This window comes from Tripterygium wilfordii, chromosome 2 (genome assembly GCF_013401445.1).
Source record: "Tripterygium wilfordii isolate XIE 37 chromosome 2, ASM1340144v1, whole genome shotgun sequence".
NCBI lineage: Eukaryota > Viridiplantae > Streptophyta > Magnoliopsida > Celastrales > Celastraceae > Tripterygium > Tripterygium wilfordii.
Genome location: NC_052233.1, coordinates 4,710,904 through 4,730,541, shown reverse-complemented (window position 1 = coordinate 4,730,541; position 19,638 = coordinate 4,710,904). Strand labels below are relative to the sequence as shown.

Below are 19,638 nucleotides of genomic sequence, written 5' to 3'. Positions count from 1 at the left end.
TTATAGACATATATCATTTTGATTTTTTTTTTTTACAGGGAAAGAGTAAAGTAAATCTAGGGCTCATTTATGTTATTTCTTTCTTATCAATCTCCACTCTTTTCACTCGGCTGTAGACACGGAACAGACAGACATACAGAGAGAAGACAGACGCAGTCCACCATGACAGAGAAACCACCCAAAGGAGCGCCGAAGAACAAGTCTTCTAAGGTAGAAATGATGAAATCTATCCTGATAATTTTTTCGTCTCGTTTCGGTCAGTGTCTTGGATTGTTTTTTACTTCCATTTGACAAGGGCAGTGGATCTGGGTATGGGCATTGTTTATTGCTTTATCTATGATTGAATATCCAGGCTATTTGATGTTTTTAGTTAATATTCTCTGCATGTGTCCCTTCTGCTCAGATGTTTTTGGGTATTTAAACATTCTTCAGACTGAATTTGACTTTGAGCAAGTAAAAATTTGTTCTTGCTGGCAGGACATTGCAATGTGTGGTTAGTAATATCTTCTACATGAACTGAAATATGATTCTGATAGTTTGGGATGGCAGTGATTTTGGGAAGTTCATACTGTATTACTGTTTAGTAATTCCTTCTACTTACACTGAGATATGATTCTGAATTTTGGGATGGCAGTGATTTTGGGAAATTCATACTGTGGAACTGTAAGAGGAAACAAAAGTGAAATGACAAAATGTATCTCATGAATGATGACTTGCCATGTTAATTTTTCTTCATGCTTAGGTTAGAGTTAGATTGATTTGTTTTTGTCATCTTAATTAGGTGATAATGCTGGTTCTTTTCAATTGTATATTTGTTCTATTGATGTTATCTATTTCAGTTGAGTGTTGATTTTGTGTTAAAATCCCATACTTCTATGGAAAAAAAGAGGACAGGCAGAGTTGATTTTTATTTGGTAGTCTTGTTATTTATTTATTTCTAATTAGCCTTGCATTTTAACTACTTTGTTGCAGTTGTTGGCAGTCAAAACTTATGCTGTCCAATGTAGCAACTGCATGAAATGGAGGTCGATTGGTACGGAAGAAGAATATATGGATATTAGAAGCAAAGTGGAACCATTTCAATGTGGTGATGGCAAATCCGATGTGTCTTGTGAGGACCCTGCTGATGTGGAAATGAAGGTTGATGCTTCTCATATGTGGGTCAACGACAAGGATGCCATTCCTAGAACTCCTGATGGTTTTAAGAGAATCATGGTGCCAAGAAGCGATTACTCGAAGATTGATGTTTATTACCTTCCTCCAACGGGGAAGAGGGTAAAGTGCTTCAGTGAATTAAAAGCATTTAAGGAAACAAATGCTGAATATAAAAATTTGTCCCTTAGCGATTTTAATTTCTCATCTCCTAAGGTTGTGGAGGGCACGATTTCCAAGGATTCTGCTGGTGGTAATGCATAAGGCTGAAGAAAAATAGAATACGTATGTGTGCGCTTAAGTGGCGTTGAACTTGCCTGCATTTTGTTGTTGGAGAATGGCAGCAGTGAGTTTGAAGTCTATTGCATGTTTTATTATGGTACTGTTAACTGATTATCTATTGTATGTTTTATTATGGTATCATTTGCTGTTATCTGGTTATCTATTTAGATGTTATTAGGGTTTTTTTTAAATCTTCTCTATTATCATTTGTGTACTTTCTTTGTATGTTTCACAAGTCGAGCAGCTCCACTATTGGTGTTGAGGGCTTGAGTGCACAGGGTTTGTTTAAAGTCTATACGCTACTAAGCTAGCGTAGACAGCTTTACCAAATGCCAAATGCGCTATATATTATAGTGTAAATACGATCGAAAATATAAGTTCCGAGTTTATTTTGAAAATACACTAGCATATGGTAAAGTTTTCTAGCATAAGCTAGCGTCAATTGTAGAAGTATCGCCCTAACACCTGATGATTACAATGACAGTTGATGAATCAAGTTTTTTGTGTATAGAAATCTCGTTCTCTGCTTAAATTAATGATAGTTTAATGAATCAAAATTTTTTGTGTCTCTGTTATAGTTCCAATAAATACAATGACAACACAGTTTGTCATGGCTTGTGATGAAACGCTTTATAATAAATACAATGACAACACGGTTTATCGTGGGCTTTGTATTGAAATTTGTCTCAATTGAATGTTTTTCAAGAGGACTGCGATCCCTCAGCTCCTCTTCATCTGCAAGCACAAGCCAATGTCAGAGCTTGTATTGAAGGTAGCATTAGGAGAGTGTGAATCAAGTTTTAGTTTGGAGAATGCTGTTTGTAATCATGGTTTCTTCATGATGTCTCCCAACAACTGGATTCCCTCTACCAAAACCTTACAAAGACCTGTGAGACTCTCTGATTCTACTACCTCTGTCATGTTATCCATCTCACACCCTCCAAACCATTCTTTCATTTCTGTCCAAGTTCATGACTTGGACACACTCTCCCCTTTAGACCAAGAAGCTATATCGGTAAGATATATACATATATACATATATATACACACACACACACACTGGCAAATACAACTTGTGATTAGTATATAATTAATGAATAAACTACATTTCATTTTTGCAGAAACAAGTTTGTAGAATGCTAAGGATATCGGAGAAAGATGAAAAGGATGTGAGAGAGTTCCAAACACTGCATGTGGAGGCTAAGGACAAAGGTTTTGGTCGAATTTTTCGATCTCCTTCTCTCTTTGAAGATGCTGTTAAGTCAATCTTACTATGCAATTGCACGTAAGTCTTCATTTACTTGTTCACTTGAAATGGAAATAGAACTCAGTTAGGAATTTTTCTTATTCGAAACAATTTGTAGGTGGAAAAGGTCATTAGAGATGGCAAAAGCACTTTGCGAGCTTCAACAAAAAGTAATTGACCTGAAACCAATCGGAAAAAGAGCAAGATACTTGAGAAACCAGGCAGAAAATGTTTCAGGTAAAAAAGTAAAAGGTCAAGTTACAGGAGATTTTCCGAGCGCGAAGGAGCTAGCTAGTCTGGATGAGGATTTCTTGAAACAACATTGCAAAGTTGGGTACAGATCAAAGAGCATCATTCAACTCGCCAAAGAGTACAAAAAAGGAACGTCCATGCTTAATGAAGTCGAAGAGGTGTTAGACTCGACTAATTCTTACAAAAAAATACATAGAAAATTGTTGAAGATCAAAGGTTTTGGTCGTTTTGCAAGTGCAACTGTGATGATGTGCATTGGATGCTATGAATATGTTACAATAGACAGCGAAACCATTCGACTTTTACACAAGGTTTGAGCAATCCCAATTCATTTAATTGCAGATGGTGTTTGATTCTTACATTATAAGCGAAATTATGTTCTTTAACCAGATACATGCCATGGAAAATTGCACTGAAGCCACAGTCAAAGAAGATGTTAAAAGAATTTATGAAAAGTATGAACCATTTCAGTCCCTCGCTTACTGGTAATCAAGCATCTGTATCTTTTTTTTTCATAATTGGAAACAATTTTCTTTCTTGTTACTGTTATTGTTTATGTACTTTAACTACTTTATGTGTTAAGTATATAAGTAGGTATGTTGAGTGACTATTTTAACTTGTAGGTTTGAACTTTTATGTGACTACGAAGATGAAGTTGGAAAGCTCAGTGAGTTGCCACACTCTAGTTATCACAGTGTGTCTGGAAGGCTGTTTCACTCAGGAGCATTGAAGCAAGAACTGCGGAGCTCGTAATCGAGAATCTATGGAGATGGAATTGAAGTCTGCTTAGATTCAATTGAAGTCTTTATTTTGATTTCGATCTGTAAAATTAATGTTCCATATCACTAAGTGAACCAGAATCTATGGAGTGTGGCATTATGAGGAAACAGAAAATAGGTTGTTCCAATTTGATTAGGACTTTTAATTGAACTCTGTGTACTAGGAGGAGACAAGGAGAAAATACAAGATAAGGTGCTTCTATTTGGTTACAAGTTACAACTAAAATCTCATCCTTGTTTACTTGTTTTTAATACATCACTTCATGGCTGGTTAATACAACCTGCCAGAGAATCTCAATAGCTAATCAATCATCTAAATCAAAGCGCTGAGTGCGTATCAAACGGAACTCGTTTTGCGCTTGAGTCGACCAGTCTTGTACCCACCCTTACATGGCCTGCCATGGTTACCACTACTTTTGATCTTGCCTTCACCTTCTCCACGAGAATGATCTGCGGACTCTGAATTTGTTTGGACCTTGGGCTTGTCGGGTCCGACTAAGACCCTCGTGGGTTTAGTATATGTTGGTCGAATCTTGGGCCATGGGCTTGGTCAACTAAGATTCTCGTGGATTTTGTAGTGTGGATTTATGCTTGAACGATTTTTGGCCCATACAATGCTCAAGTAAATAAATAAGAAAGAAAATTTTAGAGAATATGTGCAGATTTATATGCCCAAAGCTGTGATAAACAGATAAACCAACAGTAGATTGTGTTAATTCCGGTGGATTTGGTAGAGATTATGTTTTACAAGTAGATTATGTTTTACAAGTCATTGAAACGTCATCGTTTGGGTTTAGCTAGTCTTTATGCGTCGTTGTTTTGATGAGCGTGTTTTTAATTTGTCCTACGCGACAACATTTTATTATTTGTATTAATCATTGTATTATTTTATTATTTTATTATTTTTATCTTTCGAACTGATGATTCGCGGATAATTCAAGATATTTAAGAATTAGAGGTTGAAGAAGAAGAACATAGATGGAGAGGAAGAGATAGAAATAGAGAAGAAGCTTGTATTCAAATTCATGTGAAATGTAAACATTACAAACATTGGCTGAGGTAGCCTAGACTTTAACCCAGTTTGAATCCAACGACAACTATACTGAAGTGACAGGTCCATTGGTAACTGGTACAAGGTCAAAAATTGTACCGTTTTAAGTTTACAAAGGAATGGGTCAATAGAGCCCAAAACTATAATGAAAGATAACAAGCCCTGATAATATAAGAACCCAAATAAAGACCAAATAAGGTCCAACAAGAGAAGCCCAAAGATAATAGGGCAAAGAAGATCCTTCGTTGAAGTTCATTGTTGGGTCTAAATTAACCTTACTAGCAAGTGTACTAGTCGGCGACTACAGCACAATGATAAGCAAGGGTCGAATCCACAGGGACGGTTTTATATCTAATCCAAATGTATATTTGTATGTACGTATGGACAATGCAAACAAAAGTAAAGTTCAACTCAAGATTGTTTGGTTTGGTAATTAAACTAAAACAAGCAAAGAGCAAAGTGTTTTTGGTATTTTCTTAGAATAAGGATGCAACTAATGCAGATGAGATGATTTAACGAATATGAGATGAACACCAAGGCTTCGGAATCCCCCTTGGGAAATGACTTGCAATGACACAAATTCACACACATATTTGCTAATTCGGGCATAACGAATCCGTACCTAAGTCGGTTTTAGCGCACTTACGCCTAATCTCCCTAAAATCGATTACTAGCCATCTTATTGGTCTAGGTCGGATATTCCTAAATACATTCTAGCCATCCTATTGGTCTAAACATGCATAGGAATTCATGAAGTTCTATGGAGATTAGGATTCATACAAATTGTCACCTAATCAAAGGGAGACACATTCATAATCAAGTGTTTCAAGAAGCATAATCTACTTGACATATTATTGTCTAAGCAAATTCTCCAAACAATTTCATCCAAAAACCTAAAGTGTTGGCCAAACACCACAAGCATGAAGAAATTGCAATCAAACATAGAAACACAAGATTTATACCCAAATCAACTCATATATATGTAAATCAAGTCATAAACAAAGTCATCAAACCCAAGGCTTCAACCAAGCCTTGGCAAAGAGGTTTAGTTACACATAATGAGAGAAAAACACAAAGAGAGAAGAGAGTGGCATGAATAAACCCCAAATATTGAGATAATCCAAGTTGGGTTGAAGAATTCCTCCTCCAAGCTCCAAGAATCACCTTCCCCCTCTGGTTTCGCTCTCCAGAAAATCTGTTCGAAGTCTAAAAGTCCCTGCAGCTCGGACAAATCGCGACTTAAAACATCCCAGAAAATTGCTTTTTGCGCCTAGGCGCGTTGTTTTCACGCCTAGGCGCACCACGCCTAGGCACACGCCTAGGTGCACGCCTAGGCGCAATCCTAGGCGTGCACAACTTCAAATTCAAGTCCAACTCTCTGGACTGGGCGTGCAGAAGTGATCCTGGGCGTGCACAATTTGTGCGCCTAGGCGCTCCACGCCTAGGCGCGTTACCCCTAGACACATGATTCAAATGACCATAACTTCTCCATATGACCTCCGATTTGCATGATTTTAGATTATACGGAAAGCTTGAGATGTCTAGTTTCCAATGCCTTTTGTTGCGCTCGATTCCAATAATGTGACAGAAAGTTATGGCTATTTGAACACACGAAGGTCGGTGGACATTTTCTTCAATTCAGCCCTTTTTCCGTCGCTTTTCATCCAAACCGCAATCAACCTATCAAAATACAAATCAACACATAAATACACTCATTATTTATCAAAAGAAAGCTTAAGAGGGGGATATTTCTACCAAAAACAATAGGTATTATCATACCTATCATTCATCCATATCGACACAATTCACGAAGAACATACTTGAAGAATCAATCAATATTCTATCATCCCCTCAAGTTGAGCATGTTCAACTTGACGGAAAGGTTTTGTAATCGATGCGCTAGAACAACTTTGGTGAAGATATCTCCCAGTTGATCATCTGTTCTGAGGTAAGACTACTTCATAAAATCGTCCTGAATCTTGTCTCAAGTGAAATGCAAATCAATTTCTATGTGCTTTGTTCGTTCGTGGAAAACATGATTGTTGGCGGTGTGTATGGTTGCCTGATTGTCACAGTACAGGGTCATAGGTAGTCTGATAGGAAACTTCAATTCTCAAAATAAACTTTGTAACCAAATGAGTTCACTAGTAGTATTTGCCACAGCTCTGTATTATGCTTCTGCTAATGATCTTGATATTGTGTGTTATTTCTTTGATTTCCATAAAATAAGAGATAGACCTAGTTTCACACAGTAATCCGTGACTGATCTTCTGGTGTTAGTGCATGAGGTCCAATCAGAATCACAGTAGGTTTGAACCTGCAAATTTTTAGTGCTAGGATAGAAAATGCCTTTATTTGTTGTTCCTTTAAGATACCTAACTATCCTATTAGCTGTAGTAAGAAGTTGTTCTGTAGGACTTCCCATAAATTGACTTAGGGTGTTGACAACAAATATGATGTCAGGTCTTGCGATTGTCAAATACATCAATTTTCCAATGAGTCTTCTGTATTGTAAAGGTTCGGTGATTAATTTACCAGTGTTGACAACTAACTTGACAGTAGCATCAGATGGAGATGTACTAGTCTTATTGTCTGGTATTGGATATCTTTAATGAGATCCATAGTGTATTTCCTCTGACAGAGGGTCATCCCTTTTTCATTTCAATCTATTTCAAGCCTTAGGAAATATTTAAGGTCTCCTAGATCCTTGATTTTAAAACAACTAGAGATATAATCTTTAACAATGGTAATTAACTTCATGTTATTGCCACCAATAGCCATGTCATCTACATATAGAAGAAGAATGACTATCTTTGTATCCTTATGTAAATAAAATAGAGAATAGTCAGATTTACTTTGAGTAAATCCAAACTTTAATAGTGCCCCTTTGCACTTGGCATTCCATTGCCTAGAGGCTTGCTTTAGGCCATAAATAGATTTGTTGAGCTGGTAAACTAATTTCTTGTCATTTGTTTCATATCCAGGAGGCACTTTCATGTAGGCCTCCTCTTCCAAGTCTCCATTTAAGAAAGCATTATGAACATCTAAATGATGGAAATGCCATTTATTCATACGAACTAAGGCCAAGAAAACTTTTACTATGGTGATTTTCACAACTGGAGCAAAAGTCTCCTTATAATCAAATCCTTCAGTTTGATTAAAACCTCGTGCAACTAACCTAGCTTTGTATCTTTCAATTGAACCATCTGAGTGATATTTAGTTTTGTAAATCCATTTGCACCCTATAGCTTTTCTTCCCTATGGCAGAATAGTTAAATTCCAAGTTTTGTTATTCTCTAGTGCTTCCATTTCTAAGTTCATTGTCTTTTTCCAATTGCTGTCTTTTAATGCCTCATTATAATTTTTAGGCTCTGAATGCACATAAATATTTGCAATAAAATGTTTATGTGAAGGAATGATGCCATTTAGAGATGCATGAATGTGAATGGATGCAACATCACAAATGTAATCTTGCAAGTAAGTAGGTTTCTTTCTTGACCTCATACTTTTGTTTTCTGTGATGTCACTGTGATTAGTTGTATTATTGCTAAGGTCCATTGTCTCCATTTCTGTTATGTTTTGTTCCTCAGTAATAATGTTATGTTTTTTTGAGTTATACGGAAATGCATCTTCATAGAATTTAACATCTCTAGAGATGAAAATTTCTTGATTTTGAATGTCTAAGAGTCTATATCCGTTGGTTCCCAAAGGATATCCCAAGAAAATACATGCCCTAGACTTGGGTTCAAACTTTGAATCTATTGATTTATTATTCTTTCTCATACAATAGCATCCAAAAGTTTTAAATTTTGAGTAATCTACTGGCTCATCATAGACTACTTGGTAAGGGGATTTATTATTCAAAACTTTGGTAGGAAGTCTGTTTATGAAAAAAATATTTGTGCTAATGCAAAATGACCAATAAATTTCTGGTAGTCCACTTTGTATCTTAATTGTTCTTGCTTCATTCATGATGTGTTTATGTTTCCTCTCCACTACTCCATTTTGTTGTGGAGTACAAGGACAACAAGTTTGATGGAGTATTCCTTCATCAGAAAAGAAATTCTCCGTCTTAAATTCAAGACTATTGTCTAATATAATGCTTTTAACTCTATGTTCAAATTGATTTTTTGTATAGTTAACAAATCTTTGAATATAATCTCTAGTTTGTGACTTGGAGTGCATTAGATTCACCCAAGTAATTCTAGAATAATCATCCACTATGGTCAAGAAATACCTATGACCATCTATAGATGTGGTTGAATTTGGTCCCCATATATCCATGTGAACCAATTTAAAACAATTAGATGTAGAAGTCTCACTAATGCCAAAAGATATTTTATTCATCTTTCCCATCAAACATTGTTTACAATTTTCCAAAATACTACTGAAATTGTTTTTCATAATCTTAGATACATTCTTAGAGGGATGACCTAACCTCTTAAGTCATATTTCAGAACTAACAGTGGCATTAACAAAATATTCATCCTTCAAGTCAACTCTTTCTTCTCTGTGAAAGTAATAGAGATCTTTATGCTCCATCCCTAGTCCAATCTTCCTCATAGTTACCATGTCCTGCATGACACATTTTCCCTTTGTGAAACTGAGTGAACATAATAGTACTCCTTTGTTGCTGATATTTAGTTTGAGTCATAACTATTGTCTTTAGGGCGAGCTCATCACCACAACCCCAACAAACACATCGTTGATGAAGACACTTGATTGCCTTTATTGTCATCATCTTGATTGCCTTTATTATGAAGCAAAGCAAGAATTTATTGATATTATGCACTAATCATTCTTGTTTCTGCCTGATCATTTGTACTTCCAGTCACTTGACTCATTGAATGAGGTTTGTTAGTTGAGTGCCCTTGATTGTTTTGTCTTTGTTTCTTGTAAGGAGGTTTAGGGTACCCATGGATTTTGAAGCACTTATCAACTCTATGATTTGTCAATTTGCAATGAGTACATAAGAGATTTTCTTTACCATTCTGCTGTGATCTTGATGAATTATCATTGTCTCTTCTACCTTGATTGTTCTTGTAGTAAGGCTTTGAGTAATTGTCGCTTTCATTCCCTTTGTTTACTGCCATTGCCAATACCTCCTATGGAACATTAGTTGCATTATCTCCCATTTTCTGATTTCTTTCTTCTTGACTTACTATGTTGTAAGCTTTGTTCAAATATGAAAAATGCTCTTTTATGAGAATCTAACTGCTCACAACACTACAACAATCATTTAATCCCATGAGAAATTGCATAACCTTTTCCTTTTCCTTTTCCTTCTTCATTCTGACTGATTCCAATCCTCCACAACTACATGATGGCAGCTGGTTATATTCTTCAATTTCATCCCACAGTGCCTTCATTTTGGCATAGTAATCTGTGACTGTATCAGCACACTGTTTCATGTTGTAAATTTCTCTAATGATTTCAAAGACTCTTGTCTCATTCATCACAGAGTATCTACCTTTAAGATCCATCCACAATTCTCTTGTCGTCTTCCAATTCGATACACTTTTTAGTATAGCTAGGGGTATCCACAACCGAGAAACCGATCCGTAACTGTGGTTATTTGATTTTCGGTTATGGTTTCAGATACAGTTATGATTTTAGTAAATGTTTGGATATTTTTACGGTTATGGTTTTTTCCATTACAGTTATGGGTATAACCGAAAAAACTGAATAATATTAATTTTTTATATATATATCATACATGATATATTATATTATATATATTATGTAAATATATATATTATGTAAATATATATATTAGATTAGATTTTATAAAAGTTACATATTGAGATATGAGACTATGGGAGGCCAAGTAGTATTTATAAAACTCTAATTATATCTTCATAACAAATTATAAATTTAGATACCAATTAACATAATCATTACACAAATTATAAATTAAAATTGATTAGTTGAAACTCATGGTGGCTTTATCATTTTAAAATTCATATAAATTAAGATTGATTATTGCTAAAGCGAACGTGGGGAGACATCTTCATGTATATTTTCTTTTCTTTAATTGTGATGAGATAATATATTTATTATCATTATCATGAATTTTTATCAAACTTTGTTAGATGGAGTTGGAGTCGATCATGAGCTATTTTCTCACTCTATTTGAGATTTATTCATACTTTTTTCACTTTTTCAAAAACCGAAAACCGATCCAATCTGAAAAATATGATTATTTCGGTTTGGTTATCCGAACATATATGGTTCGGTTATGGATTCTAAAATATCATAACCGAATCGATTCAGACATTTTAGTTATGGTTAAAAACAGAACCGAAAACCAAATGGACATCCTTAAGTGTAGCAGTTGAGATTGAATTGTTGATCCAAGTCTTGATCATTCAATTTGCTTGTTTTGGATCATTTGTTTATGGAATTGGAAGACTACCATCCACAAATCCAACTTTGTTCCTTGCTTCCAAGGCGTTAGTAAATTGTGCACTCCACATATGGTAGTTGCTATTTGTCAATTCCAATGAAATCAATTTTGTGATGGACAAGTCACTAGAAACCAAAGTATATGGATTTAGAAATGTGTTTTGATTCATTGGAATGATAGGTTGTGTATAATGCATATGGTGCAAGGAAGGAGCTGGAAATGTTGATGGCTGAGAAAAATTGGGAAGTAGAAGGGTGGGATTTGCCAGCAATGGAGGTTGGTTTCTATTTGGAAGTGTTTACTGAACTCCAATCTGAGGTAACCGCTGAGGTCCCTTGGAATTGAAGGCAGCTAAGGTCGTTTGACCCATTTGAGGTATAACTCCAGATCCAGGTATGTTTCCTGATCCTGAAGATACATGATCTACAGCTGTGTTGGCCATTCTTGCTGATAGCTCTTGAACACTTTTCATTAAGGCTGCAAAATATCTATTGAGACACTTATCTGTGACTGCAGATTTGCTTGTGGAATTTCACCACTTGTTTGTCCCACACCAGGAGGAGAGCCATGCTCCGATACCATGATGTAAATCCACACCCCCATACATACCAACAATATTATCCGCTTTGGGTTGTCCAATTTCAGTGTATACATCGGGCCTGCACGACTTTGTTTCTCCTTAGGCCCAAGCAAGTGGGTTAGGCCCAACTCACTCAAGCCTAGGAAAAGGCCTTGTTAGTGGTTAGGGAGTGGGCTTGTCCTTATAAATAAGGCATTGATCCAACATCTTACCGATGTGGGATAACACTCTCCGCACTTGTGGGCTTGGTTATGCCAGACCCAACAAGTGGAGTAGAGGTCATGTCCATGATGATTCGCGGAGAATTAAGATATTTAAGACTTAGAGGTTGAAGAAGAAGAACATAGATGGAGAGGAAGAGATAGAGAAGAAGCTTGTATTCAAATTCATGTGAAATGTAAACGTTACAAACATTGGCTGAAGTAGCCTAGACTTTAACCTAGTTTGAATCCAATGACAACTATACTGAAGTGACAGGTCCATTGGTAACTGGTACAAGGTCAAAAAACTATACCGTATTAAGTTTACAAAGGAACGGGTCAATAGAGCCCAAAACTATAATGAAAGATAACAAGCCCTGATAATATAAGAGCCCAAATAAAGACCAAATAAGGTCCAACAAAAGAAGCCCAAAGATAATAGGGCAAAGAAGATCCTTCGTTGAAGTTCATCCATATCGATTCAATTCATCAAGAACATACCTGAAGAATCAATCAATATTCTATCACGAACCAAGATGATCGTCGGTCATCTCTGTATTTTAAGCAACCAAGTTATCGTTGCTCTGTAACTTGTTTACATGAATTAATTTCTTATGCTTCTTGCAAACTCCTTTCTCAAACTATTTTGGGATTGGAATGGAAAATGCATTGAGGCTAAGTTGCAAGAACCAACAAGCTCAAGCATTTTGTGTTAATGCCGTGGAACCACTTCTGGTTTTGTTCTGCCAACAAGTTGTTTGTACGAGATCATTTAATTATCGAGCATGTTAATACTATTAGAAGGTGATTATGAGGGATCATGCTTAACATGAGAGGGGGTAAACTGTGTCCTCAAATTCCACTTGGAATCCCTTTTGCCAATTTCAAACAATATTCACCAAGAATTCACTTAGCACACAAATTTGACCTATAATGATTATTCTAATCAAATTTCAATCAAGTGCAATATGTGATACAATATGTAGTGAATGCAAAGTCACCAAATGGAGATAGAGAATTTGACCTAAGAAATGAAGTCGGAATGTAACAAAGTTTAATACGCAATATCAAAACACTCTAATGAATACTATATCCAAAATTCATATCAAAATTCAAACTCTATGTTAGTCTGCTAGTCGCGAATAGATTAAGGCAGATTTGAACAAATGAGCAAATCAATCAACCAATTAGCCTAATGATCTCAGACAAAAAAAAAGTAACCTAATGATCTTGAAAGATTTTTACTAATGCAATTAATCAATCTCACACAAATGCTCAACACTCAAGTTTGAAAATCAATTAAACACTTAGTCAATCAAGAAGCAAGCAATGCAATTAAGAAAATCAACACAAGTATTTTAGAGTAGTTTAGAGACTCTTCTCCTACGTCTATTATCTAGGTTCACCAACCTACGACTTTTCAACTTCCACTAAGGTGTGGTTTTCCAATAGCTCCACAAAACTCTTACACTAAGGGTTTCAACGCACTCCCTAAAACTAATATGGTTTCAAGAACTCCCTATAACTCAAAGGGTTTCAACCTCTTCAAGGTTTGTGCCCAACAAAGGGACTTTTACAATTGTTTGGATACAATAGGTTTACTCAAGGTTTGGACCAAGCAAATGTGGTGAGGAACATTTAAGAATTACAACAAATATCTCACAGGTGGTATAAAATGTAAGCTCAAGTGAGGTATTTCGAAAATCAAGATTTGAGTCCTAAAATGATAAGCACTCACTCTTTGCAAAAGCAAGTAGATGAGAAAATCTTGAGATTGTATGGCTCGGGTAAATGTAATTTGGAGTAGCAAAGATGAATGCTTGAGAACTCGAGAGCAAATGATCTTTCTTTCTTAGCAATGGTTTCTCCAAGAATGAATGAAAGAGGAGACCCCTCTTTTGTTCTCTTTGCCTCTTGATTCTTTGACCGTTGGATCATTTCCAAGACTTGATCTTAGCCCCAAACACAGCTCTAATATGGACCATAGGATGGGATAGCTCACCAAATCCAAGCCCTTCAAGTTGTAGCCGTTGCACTTCTTTGTTTCCAAGGTATCTCTTGCAAGTAATAGTGCTGTCATGTGTACAGCCCTTGGATCAGATTGAAGACCCCATCTTAGCCTTTTAAAAACACTTGCACAGCTCACCATTAGATTTAAGGTTAAGACAAATCTTAGCCATTCAAAGAAGAGCCGTTGGGTCCAAAATGATCTTCGAAAAGGTTCTAGACGTAAAGCCTTGTTTGCAGCAATAAAGAGATTTTTCACAGCAGCTAAAGACACCCTTCAAGAAAGCGAAACGAGCCATATACAATCTTTGGCAAAAAGTACAAAGACCTGCCAATATTCAACTCTTGTTTGTGCGTAAGTGATGAACTTCATTCCTTTTGCTTTGATCTCAAATTGAATTTGTGGCTTCCTCCACATGTGAGCCACCCTTATAGAAGGATTTATGATTAATTTATGGACATAAAATGTCAAAGTTGAACCATGTAGCATAGCCTTGAATAATCCGGTATCATATTAAAAATCTTATGTCCAGGTTTCAACCTTCAATATATTTACTGAATATGCAGCTCAAATACTCAAGGATATGTAGTCCTAGAACTTGTTTCATTCACCTCAATCAATTAACCTTAGTGGTTAGGGGTATATATCGGGCCAAAAAATCCAGTCCGACCAGGTGACCGGTCCGACCCGGTCGTTATCGGGCTAACCTGATTACTTTTTATTGGACCGGGCTAAAATTGACCATGACTTGGACTGCCAAATGAGCCCAATAAAATATCAAAAGAGAGCTCAGCCCACAACTAAATACTTGTGAAAAAAAAGGCATTGGGAACGGAGGAGTCACTGCTTCAGCGGCGGGAGGTAATTGCTTGGCGGGGACCTAAAAATCAGAGAAGATAGAGAAGGAGAAGGAGAGGATGTGCGATAGGAAAGTTTCTCAGCCTCCGCTGGAAGGAACACAAGCGGATTCTTTAGAGATGAAGCCGGTGAGGATGAGGAAGTGGGAATCTCAGAAACAGGGTACCCAGAAACCCGTTCACGGTTTGTCCATGGACAGTGAACCGAAGAAGACGAATAGGGGGAGCACGAGCAAGGTGCAGAAGGTGGTATCTCCCTATTTTCCGCTACCGATTCCTGAAAAAGACGAGGAAATCGTGGTCCTCAAGAAGAGGGGGAGGACGAGGAAGGTGCAGAGGGTGGTATCTCCCTATTTTCCGATACCGATTCCTGAAAAAGACGAGGAAATCGTGGTCCTCAAGAAGAGGGGGAGGACGAGGAAGGTGCAGAGGGTGGTATCTCCCTATTTTCCGATACCGATTCCTGAGAAGGACGAGGAAATCGTGGTCCTCAAGAAGAGGGGGAGTACGAGCAAGGTGCAGAGGGTGGTATCTCCCTATTTTCCGATACCGATTCCTGAGAAAGACGAGGAAATCGTGGTCCTCGAAAAGAGGGGGAGGACGAGGAAGGTGCAGAGGGTGGTATCTCCCTATTTTCCGATACCGATTCCTGAGAAAGAAGAGGAAATCGTGTTCCTCGAGAAGAGGGAGACGAATGGAAGGAGCGCACGTGGTGGGAAGAGCCCAAAAGTTGAGGTGACTTCTACCACTGATCTTGAATCAAATGCCAATTTGCTAATTGTAGACAATGAGAGTGTGGGTTCTAGGAGTAATTTGATGGTAGGCGTTTCCAATGGAAAGAAAGGGCGGAAAAGTGACGAGGGTGAGAGAGAGCTTGATTGCAGTAATCGCAGTCAGGTCACGAAGAGGAAGTGGAACGACCCTCTATGTTCCCAGCAGGATTTGAATTCTGGGGTGAAGGAGGAAAAGAGGGATGAAAAAGTGCCACATTTTGTTTTTAGTAGTGGTACTAGGGGTGAAAATGGCAGTGAAAGAGCTACCTCATTTGGAAAGACAAGCTTCGAGGATTTACTATCGCAATTCGAATATAAAGGCAATGGCATTACAAGGAATATTGGAAAACTGCGAGCATGCACTTCTCATTTCCAGAAGGGTGTGAAAAAGGAAGAGGGAAACAGCAATTGCAAGGGAGATAAAATAGCATCTGTTAAAGAGTTCAACTATTCACAGGAGAGCACTGCATGCATTCGAAAGATGAGGCAGGGGAATGCTGGATGCAAAAAGTTGCCTAGAATGCATAAAACGCCAGGGTTTGTTAAGACTACTCTTTCTGCCTCCCAGAAGAAAGATGAGGCATATCTACGAAAAACTTTTGACAACACCTGGAAACCTCCACGTTCTGAATTTGGACTCCTCCAGGAGGATCATGCGCATGACCCTTGGAGGGTGTTGTTGATATGTATTCTTCTTAATCGTACTTCTGGTAAACAGGTATTTTATTGTTATTTATTTTTTCATAGCTTCTTAGCATGATTTTAATGTCTTTAGTAGTAATTTCCTTTCTAATGCATAGTTTGAGGTTTGTTAAAAATGCAGCAAGCTTTGGCATACCTAAAACCTTTTGATCTCATTTTTTTTACTGTCTTCTTTTAGTTATGCTCTATTAAGCTATAATTATTTTATGGGCCATTACTGTCTATGTTGATTCGCTTATGTACATTATGTTTCTCTTTCTATTTATCTGGAAAATCACTGATGAATCTGAGGAGTTATCAAATGGTAATGCGAAATTGAAACATTGATTATGGCTAAAGTTGTATTAGCTCAGCAGATGCATTTGTGGGGTAGTATGGGTGCAACATAGCTGTTGCCTAGTAAGGAAAATGGAGGCACAAAATTTGGACTAAATATTGTAGTACGATGTATCATAACTGTTCTTGCTACACCTTTATTCCATGGCTGAACACGTAACTAACTTTGGTATGTTAAAGATGTACAGAATTGGATCGCTGAGAACGAAGTGCATTTGAGTATGTGAAATTTCTGGATTACAGGTGGGAAATACTACGAAGTGCAAAGGGCCAAATGCAAGAGTTACTTTTACTGGGGTAGAAAGCATGCACTATAGCTGAAATTAGATAGCTTCTGCTCCCTTTTCTTTTGCCACAACTTATCCAAACAAAGAAGTTTTATATGATCAGATGTTAACAATTTGAACCATGCATAGCTTTATTCATGAAAAAATAAGCTAAAATTTTGCGGGCTATCCTAAGTCAATGGGAGGGAGATGCTGTCCATTGTTGACAGTCACTGAAACTAGTTTTTTCTTATTTCCAATCTAAAAGGAGGATCAGTGGTTTAGCCCAAAGTACTGGATTACTTCTTCTTTAGATATTTAGCTTCGGCTCATTCTTTGGCAATGCCAGATAATCCGCTCTTCCTGCACTTGCTCCATATTCTGATTCTGATGTTGGAAAGCCCTTTGCCGAGTTAGCTTTTTAGCTCCTATCCCTATCGTCGAGTAATGGTTACCCATCTCTTCTTCCCTCTCGCTTTCGGTCGAGGTATGTCACCTCTCACTCAACTATCAATACCAATACCACATACTATTATCATATGGTTTCACTCTAGAGTACTCTCCTATTTAGTAAGTAAGGTAGCTATAGATAAGAGATTTAGGAAGACAGGGGAAAGGGAGTGTCCCGACGAAAAAGAGCTTTATTAGAGGCTTTTTTTTTTCTTGCCCTAATTGGAGTGGAGCACAGGAGTATTGCTTCCGAGGTGGTTGACTCTGAACTTGAGATTGCTGGTAGGTTTGGGAGTGGAACTTTCTTTTCTGAGAAGCAGGTTGTTGCTGCTGGGTTGTCACAGCTTGGACGTTGTTCCATCTCCCCCTACGTCTCCTTTGGTTGCCTTGAAGTTGCTGGGGAAGAGGGTATTCAATGGGCTATGAATCCGGATATTTTCCCCTTTACGGAACTGAAACTGAGATTCAAGGATTTTTGCCGACTCAAGCGGGTAATCCTTATTAGTCAAGCTTTGTCTCCCGAATGGGAATTGGATCCGTCCAAAGGGAAACTTATTCTCAATCTTTTATGGCATAATGGCATAAAGAATGTATTATATACGTTTCTTTCTGTATTTTTAAGATTCTGTTGCAAAGTCCAAGTCCTCATTTTTTATTCCCCCTCCGCCGTTGTGCATGAGTTTTCTCAAATTGCTGGCCTGACTGTTTGTCTGCACTCAAATTCAACCCAATTTTTTTTTCCACTAAAGTATGGTTGTGTAGGGACAGAGTAAATGTAAATGCTTGGATGTTATAATTTGCTCATAAGAGTATGTATCTCATTGCAGGTTCAAAAAGCCATACCAGGCCTCTTCGCTTTGTGTCCCAACGCTAAGGCTGCAACTGAGGTTGGGACAGCAGAAATAGAAATAGTGATAGAGAAACTAGGTCTGCAGAAGACGAGGTCGGTTACAATACAGCGTTTTTCTCGGGAGTATATGGAGGAAGGATGGACTCATGTGACTCAGCTTCATGGAGTTAACAAGTATGTTGGCTTCTCTGTCGCTTGCATTTCAAATTCAAAATATCGAAATCATGTTGAGATTGTTTCCTAAATTGTTTGTACTCCCCTTCATCAATCTTTGAATGGTCAGGTATGCTGCTGATGCACATGCGATCTTCTGTACAGGAAAATGGGATCGGGTTACACCTTGCGATTATATGCTTAATTATTATTGGGAATTTCTTCGCAGTATCAAGGATAGTCTGCCATAGTGTTACCTTCTTTTATGTTTAGGAGCTCTGATTTGTTGTTTATTTTGGCATGTATTGAATTGGATCAGTGTTGTAGGGGCAAGTTTTAGAGTGCTAAGGTTTATGCTTAACTCAGGGTTCCTCTGTGTAATTATGTTTACCATGAAGGTTGTGGTGAAATACTATGTTTTGAGCCAGCTAAGTAAATTGGTTTGACTATAAATGTGTATGCATTACTATTGATGCACGTATACATACATAATATCACACTAAAGTATGGTATCACTCTGAAGTATTTGAGTAAACCAAGATAAGACATCTCATAAATCAAAGTATTTGGCGTGTTGGATTTCATTTGACTGTCTACGATTCTATTGCATGTGCTCGGGGTCTGGAGTGGATTCCGGGGGCACTACACTAGGTTGTAATCCTCCAAATTTTTAGTAAAAAAATAACATTCATTTATACATAAATAATGTTAAGATAGGTGAGTTGTATTCAAGCTTCTTCCTTCATCCGGCTTCTAGGAGATTCAATCTTCAGCCTTTGATAAGCTTTGTATGCAAGATCTGTCTGCGAGATTGAGCTTCTCAGAACCATTGCGTCAAGGATGTGCAAACTTTCTCTCTATGGTCTTTAGGTTTTGTGAAAAACCCTAAGTACCATTCTGAATATGGACTGGTCTTTCTCTTGGACATGGGCTGCTGGATTGATCTTCCACTTGAGCTGCTTAATAATGAAACAATGGGCTTGTATCTCAAGTCCACTTGTTTAAGCTAGGTTGACAACTATTAATGAATGGCGTGTTTCATTCAAATCAAGATAACTCTTTTATTTTCAAATTTAATTGTATTTCATTATATGGTCACATCAAAATGACCATTTGATTACAAACATATATATTGTACAATAAGAGCCGTTGGCTCTTTTCAAGTAATGGAATAATCACCATTGCACAATCTTTCTCTCCTAGCTTCTTTTTTTTGTCTTCTTCATTATTCTCCTTCTTCTACTTCTATAACTCAACTTAACATTCATCTTCTATCAGTCTTGACAATGGACATG

At 37.3% G+C, this 19,638-nt stretch overlaps 2 protein-coding genes across 7 annotated transcripts; both read left to right on the top strand.

The window, feature by feature from the left end:
• The first annotated feature begins 57 nt into the window (after positions 1-57).
• On the top strand, positions 58-3,911 carry LOC120007520. Of its 6 annotated transcripts, none has more exons than XM_038857797.1 (6): positions 267-309; positions 404-493; positions 973-2,719; positions 2,799-3,243; positions 3,323-3,417; positions 3,556-3,911. In XM_038857797.1, the coding sequence occupies exons 3-6, from the start codon at positions 2,571-2,573 to the stop codon at positions 3,683-3,685; spliced, it is 819 nt and encodes a 272-aa protein (XP_038713725.1). In that variant the 5' UTR covers positions 267-309; positions 404-493; positions 973-2,570; the 3' UTR covers positions 3,686-3,911. The 6 variants fall into 6 exon arrangements, with proteins under 6 accessions (XP_038713718.1, XP_038713734.1, XP_038713725.1 ...); XM_038857824.1 differs by having other exon boundaries at positions 292-309; positions 983-2,719; XM_038857790.1 differs by lacking the exons at positions 267-309; positions 404-493 and adding an exon at positions 58-210.
• Positions 3,912-14,760: 10,849 nt separating this feature from the next.
• LOC120016853 lies at positions 14,761-18,792 on the top strand. Its single transcript, XM_038869802.1, has 3 exons — positions 14,761-16,304; positions 18,168-18,364; positions 18,474-18,792. The coding sequence occupies exons 1-3, from the start codon at positions 14,874-14,876 to the stop codon at positions 18,592-18,594; spliced, it is 1,749 nt and encodes a 582-aa protein (XP_038725730.1). The 5' UTR covers positions 14,761-14,873; the 3' UTR covers positions 18,595-18,792.
• Positions 18,793-19,638: the final 846 nt, after the last annotated feature.

Excerpts from the sequence above, each read along its gene's own strand:
- LOC120007520 (XM_038857790.1), top strand. The coding sequence starts at position 2,571 with ATGCTAAGGATATCGGAGAAAGATGAAAAGGATGTGAGAGAGTTCCAA. Across the intron at positions 3,244-3,322 it reads CCATTCGACTTTTACACAAG|ATACATGCCATGGAAAATTG; the intron begins GTTTGAGCAATC and ends TTCTTTAACCAG. Across the intron at positions 3,418-3,555 it reads TTTCAGTCCCTCGCTTACTG|GTTTGAACTTTTATGTGACT; the intron begins GTAATCAAGCAT and ends TTTAACTTGTAG.
- LOC120016853 (XM_038869802.1), top strand. The coding sequence starts at position 14,874 with ATGTGCGATAGGAAAGTTTCTCAGCCTCCGCTGGAAGGAACACAAGCG. Across the intron at positions 16,305-18,167 it reads ATCGTACTTCTGGTAAACAG|GTTCAAAAAGCCATACCAGG; the intron begins GTATTTTATTGT and ends ATCTCATTGCAG. Across the intron at positions 18,365-18,473 it reads CAGCTTCATGGAGTTAACAA|GTATGCTGCTGATGCACATG; the intron begins GTATGTTGGCTT and ends TTGAATGGTCAG.